This window comes from Atta cephalotes (genome assembly GCF_000143395.1).
Source record: "Atta cephalotes unplaced genomic scaffold scaffold00025, whole genome shotgun sequence".
Taxonomy (NCBI): Eukaryota; Metazoa; Arthropoda; class Insecta; order Hymenoptera; family Formicidae; genus Atta; species Atta cephalotes.
The window spans coordinates 80,837-86,530 of NW_012130089.1; the positions used below are offsets into that span (position 1 = coordinate 80,837).

The 5,694-nt window shown below is 33.5% G+C and overlaps 1 protein-coding gene across 1 annotated transcript in view; it reads right to left on the reverse strand.

Moving 5' to 3' along the window:
- The window catches only part of LOC105620179 (tektin-2), a 2,468-nt gene extending 383 nt beyond the window's left edge, over positions 1 to 2,085 (reverse strand). The window contains exons 1-5 of the mRNA XM_012201683.1: positions 1,877 to 2,085; positions 1,379 to 1,639; positions 1,134 to 1,304; positions 822 to 1,044; positions 465 to 688 (exon numbers count right to left, since the gene is read on the reverse strand). Coding sequence (XP_012057073.1) covers positions 465 to 688; positions 822 to 1,044; positions 1,134 to 1,304; positions 1,379 to 1,639; positions 1,877 to 2,085 — 1,088 coding nt within the window. The remainder of the gene's footprint in view (positions 1 to 464; positions 689 to 821; positions 1,045 to 1,133; positions 1,305 to 1,378; positions 1,640 to 1,876) is intronic.
- Positions 2,086 to 5,694: the final 3,609 nt, after the last annotated feature.

The window sequence follows — 5,694 nt, forward strand, 5'->3', positions numbered from 1 at the left end:
ATAAATCTCCCAGTCTATACCAACTAAAAGTAACATAACATTAATTTCACCATCAGCAATATAATCATTATTATATAATACAATGTATTATATTGAATGTAAAATTAATATACTTTTAATTGATCAACTCGGTTATTGTCCTTAATTTCTAAATGGATATAAATATGTAATCAATTGTATTAAAGAATCTTATAATAGTTGTAAAGTTAGTTCTTCTTCCGAATGCAGTTGATGAGTCTGGCCATTCTACAATAAGCTATTAGTATAAATCATAAATTAGAAATTGATGACTGTGATGTCAATTTCCAGCTTCTAACTTCAGATTTATGATTAATGGCTTATTGTATTAAGTGTGGGAAAAAGTTCGTGGCGTTTTTTTAATGCCGTCTAATGGGAAAACCGCCACAAACTTTTCCCCACACCTAATAGAATGCGTGTAATAATTAGCAATATAAGATACATACTTTGCATGCTCGATCATTTTAATTAGATTTTCTTCAGTCTTTTTTAATTGCAAGGCTTCCTTCTTCAAGCCTAATTCCACATCATCCTTACAAAATTCCGAGCCAGGCCGATAAATTCGGTTTTCCAATCGTGTTTCGACACATTTCACCACACCTATTTTACTCATCAGTGTTGCTTCCAACTGGGTTATCTCATTTCCCAACATTTCCATTTCTTTCTGTACCTATTTATATTAAAAAATGCAGAGAGAACAAATTCTTACCATATATTTGTTATTTGTCAAATTCATTATTTAATTTATTTTTATTTTCATGAAAATTTATTAAAATTGAAGAAATATAATCGATCATATATACCTTGAGCTTCTGCCACTCCATTTCATTTCTGCCTTTTTGCGTTTGATAAATTCTCTTCCTCAAAGTGTAGTCTGTTGCGTCTTGTTGAGCTTTAATAACGTTCAGTGCATGTTCCCTCATTACACGTGTAGCCTCACGAAAATTGTAAGATTCACTCAATTCTTTTTCGGCAGACAACTTGGAACAACGACATCGGTCCAGCCAAACCTCGTACGTGATTGAACTGTTGAAATGGAAAAAGACAAGTTATGAATTTTGGTGATATAAAGATTGCGGGACAAACAGCAAATAGAAGAAAAGGAAATTTTGTACCCTGTTTTATCGACTAATCTTCCCGGTTTGTAACTTATATTTGCAGAAGTGTGATCTAATTCGAGATTGTCTTTATCTATTCTAATGGTTTCGTTTTTATCCTCTATGTCCAAGTTCAGCCTAAATTTAAGGGCTTCCAAGCAATTTAACTTTTCCCATGCGGTCTGTGCTCTAGCAGATGAAAAGAATGGAATAGAGCGAAAGAAAATGTATTATCTTTCTATGACATATATCAGCTTGATCACCTCTTGGTAAATTCTTCATAAATATTTGCGATCATACGGAGCTCCTTCTTCAACTCTATATCAGCCTCATCATACGTGAGTTCGGTTTCTCTACGGCGGTCTCTCATGGAGATACATTCGCTGGCAATACGCAAGGGATGAGTTATGTTTTCAAGGTCCTTCTGTGTGTTGGCTTTCTCGTCACTTAATGAGTGTATCTCAGTTAATAATTTTTGCAGCAAGTCATCGAGGATGTCCCTCCATCTCGATAGTTCTAACAGTCTGGCGAGACAAAATATTATGTTGGAGATGTATATTTCCCTAAGAGCAACTGAATGAAATCAATTGCAACTTTATTATTCCCAAGCAAAACAAATTATTATAACATCAAAATAGCTCCAAAATGGTTGCCAAAAATAACTTTTCAATCAATAACCATTTTAATATTATCATGGTTTAGTCTGCTTGAATTTTTATTATAGATTAATTGTAATATTTGTCAAGAGTACTCGCAGTCACCTGTCCGTTAATCGAGCATTGTTCAGATAGATGTCCCATTTCGTTGTAATGTTCTCTTCGGAACGAGTGGTTTTGCTTGAATTGCGTAGCCGACAAGCCTCGGATCTTTTGACATCCGCGTTTTGTCGAAGCTCCCATTGTTTGGCGTACCAGTCCGGCAGACTGATATGAGACAGAGGTTTTTCATAAGTACTCACGAATTTGGCCATGATGAGAATTCATTTGACGAACAACAAAAGAAAACGAAGTCGAGAAAACGGATTAGAGAAGAGGAAGCGAAAGATATGTTATTCTACAAGTCGCGAATTGAATAAACGATTTGATCGCAACGTTGTCAGGACAACGAGAGAAGACGAGGCAATCGAAATCATTGAGATTGGTATGTTATTGCGAAGTTTCGACATACCTTTTGAACAAACAATGAATGCGAAGTTTAATAAATGATTAAGGATATTTCTTTAACACCAGAAGTACCGATCATAATTGATCATAATTGATCATTACTATTTTTTAGATTAATATTATGTTTCTAATGTAAAAGATATCATTCTGGAATATTTGGACTTTTTAATAATTGTGTTTTTATATTGAAATATTTTTCATCATTTTCTTTATTTTCATCTATTGTATGATCCTTAATATTTTTTATTTATAGTAAAAAATATGGGTATTTCTAGTATAATTATAATAATTATAAAAATAGTTAATATTGTCATGTTCGATAAAAAATGTTTCGTGAATATGTAAATATATATAAACATACAAACATACATAAATATTCATAAACATGTATAATTAGGTATGAAATGTGTCCATACATGTTCGTATACATTCCTCTTTCTTTTGTAAAATTATTTTTTAGTGTTATAATAGAAATAATAATAGTAAAACATCAAAAATAATTAAAAGAATAATTTTTTTCATTTGGAAAAAAACAAGTTTGGAAAAATGTAAAGAAATTTGTTCATACACAATTATGCATAATTTTATATATAAAATTATACATAAGTAATTTTTACATTTCTTTAAACTTGATTTTTTTCTAAAACAAAAGTGTAAAAATTATCCTTTTAATTATTTTTTACACATTACTATTATTATTTCTGTTACACTAAAAAATAATTTTATAAAAGAGAGGAATGTATGGACATATTTTATATATCATACAATATACATGTTTATGAATATTTATGTATATTTATACATATTCATGTATGAAAAATTTTTTACCGCAGTAATAATTTTGACAATAAGTCAACGTCAATTGAAGGATTGAATGCGATCGAAAGTGTACCTTGGAAAAATTAACAGAATCAAAATCGAATTTTTTAAACATTAATATTTCTTCAAGCTTTTTTTTAAGATCAGAGGATCGATTATCTTGAAACAAGGTGAAACATACAAAAGTATGCAAATTTACTGAAATATTTATAATTTTCTTGGGCAACACATACACATGTATCTAGCAAATTTGCTCACTTTTGTAATTTTCATCTCGTTTCAAGATACACAATCGACCTCCAAACTCGATCTTTGAAATGACGTATGTAAAAGAAGGTGCCTCAAGCTTTTGAATAAATTGCTTTGTTTTTTATTTTCAAATTTCTTATATCAAAATAGACCTCGATTAATTATGAAAGATGATTTTAAAAGAGGGGAGGGGGACATTGGTTTCACATTATCGTGACTCAGCTAAAATTCGTGTGCCGCCATTTAATATATATCGATTCGATGACGAATTCAAACTGCACTGTTGTTTTCCGGTAATAACCGGATCAACATGGCCGTCTAACGTAAAGGCCGGCAGCGGTAGAGACGTCGTTCTTAAAGGTATAGTAGAATTATAGCCTAGAATCGATTGCGTCCTGAGTGAATTCTTGTTTCGCATTAACGACGATTGACAGCGATTCATTATTCATTTAGCAGTTTCACCAATTCGCTAAAAGGTCATACGGTCTTCTCAAGCTTTATTGCGATGCATTTAAGTAAAATGGGCATCGTTTCAATTGCACTCTCCTGTACTTTTTGCGTCGGAAACAAAGAAAGCATGCATATGTTGAGCTTCGAAGAGAGAGGGAAGGAGAAGAAACAAAGTGCAGAGAGTGTAATTGAAATGAACGGTAAATACAGGGCCTACTCATCACGGGGGTGAGGGGAAGTCAACCGGAAGTCAATCCTGTAGGCGACATATAGCTTCTGTCAGTTTCGGCAATATAAAAGAAAATGTAAGAGTATTCATTGGCGGATAAAGCGAATAAATATTAGAAGTGATTACATGTTGATATTAAAAAATCAAAATACAACCAAGTCGTTCAAGTTATAGGTCTGTTATTCTTTTTAGCTGAACTTTTTGTATACGGTTTCTCCTTTTTTTCTGTCCAACGTGAAAAGAAAGGGGAATGATAAACCGTGCAAGAAGTTCAATGATAAGAACCTATGTGCATTATTTAAGTCGCGTCCAAGAGAAGAAAAAAAGTACAATAGATCAAATTAGAAATCAATTCTAATATATTCCTCGGAAATTTACACAAAATTTACACTTGCATTTATATGTGCAAAGCGCTAAAAAAATAAGCAAATCTAATTCATAATACATCAGCTTTATTAAAATTGAAGACAAGAATTGATAATTAAAATCGGTGATCCGAAAATCGACTCTGCTACTTGCAAGATTTTTACTAATCTAACTCAAAGAATACAAAAATCAACAAAATCAAAATTATTTTAATGCTTAACGTCAATAAACTCGAATTCTATAACAAAATATCATTTTGATTTTCATGATACGTCAAAATAGTCTTTCTCTTGATTTGATATTTTCTTAATTGGAAAGTATAAATCATAACATCAAAATGATTTCAAAATGCTCACTAAAAGTCACTTTTTAGTCATTTACTGTTCATTTTAATTCACTTCGATGTTATCATAACATGTTTTTCTACTTAGGACAAGACTCATCGACCGTAATCGATTTCTTTTTGTGTAAATTACCGATTTCAGCTAATGTTACATGGAGAGACAAACTAACGGTACTTCGCAGACGTAGTTAACAGTAAAATTACGTGTCAAAAATAATAATAGGATTCGTAAAGTACATAATATCGATCTTTCAGGACCGTGAAGATTGATCGGTTCGTCCGAACTATACTCGATCTGCAGCTCAAAGATCGCCATCAGGTCTATTCATTTTATCCGAGTTTGCACGCTTCATCTTTTCTCTTTTTTTTCCCAACTGGAGCGAAAGGGAGGAAAGAATGTACCGTGCGAGTAGATTCAGATAAAAATAGAACAGGCTGTTATCGGAACTTATCTCGACGTTCGGTGCGCATATATTGTTTCAATCACGTAGTATATAACTGCAATAAAGAATGAGTCATAGATCCCGTGATGAAAAAGAATAAATAACGTTTTATGACGTATTATTAATGTAAATGTAACAAAATTGACTGGTTAAACGGACCCCAAAAATGGACGCCTCTGCGTGGCGTCTTGATACGTGCGTGGTTTGCCGATCACGTGATCGATGACGCATTCGACGCACGCGCATGAAAGTCCCGCCCGAAGAGCATTCGTTCGGATTCGTCAGTTCTGTATTGTGCCGGTACTCTCCACGATAATATACACGGACGTGTACGGGTGTGCGTGTACTCGCGTGAGGCGCGAGTATTGTGGGTAAAAAGCTGAAATGCGCGCGCACTGTTGCAGAGTACGAGGGTAAAATTTCTTGCAGTAGTTCGGAACGCGGCGGGAAGCGTTTCATCGGCCTGTTACTTTCTCGCTGGTGCTCGCAAGCGAGGGGAAGGCCAGCGGAACGCGAG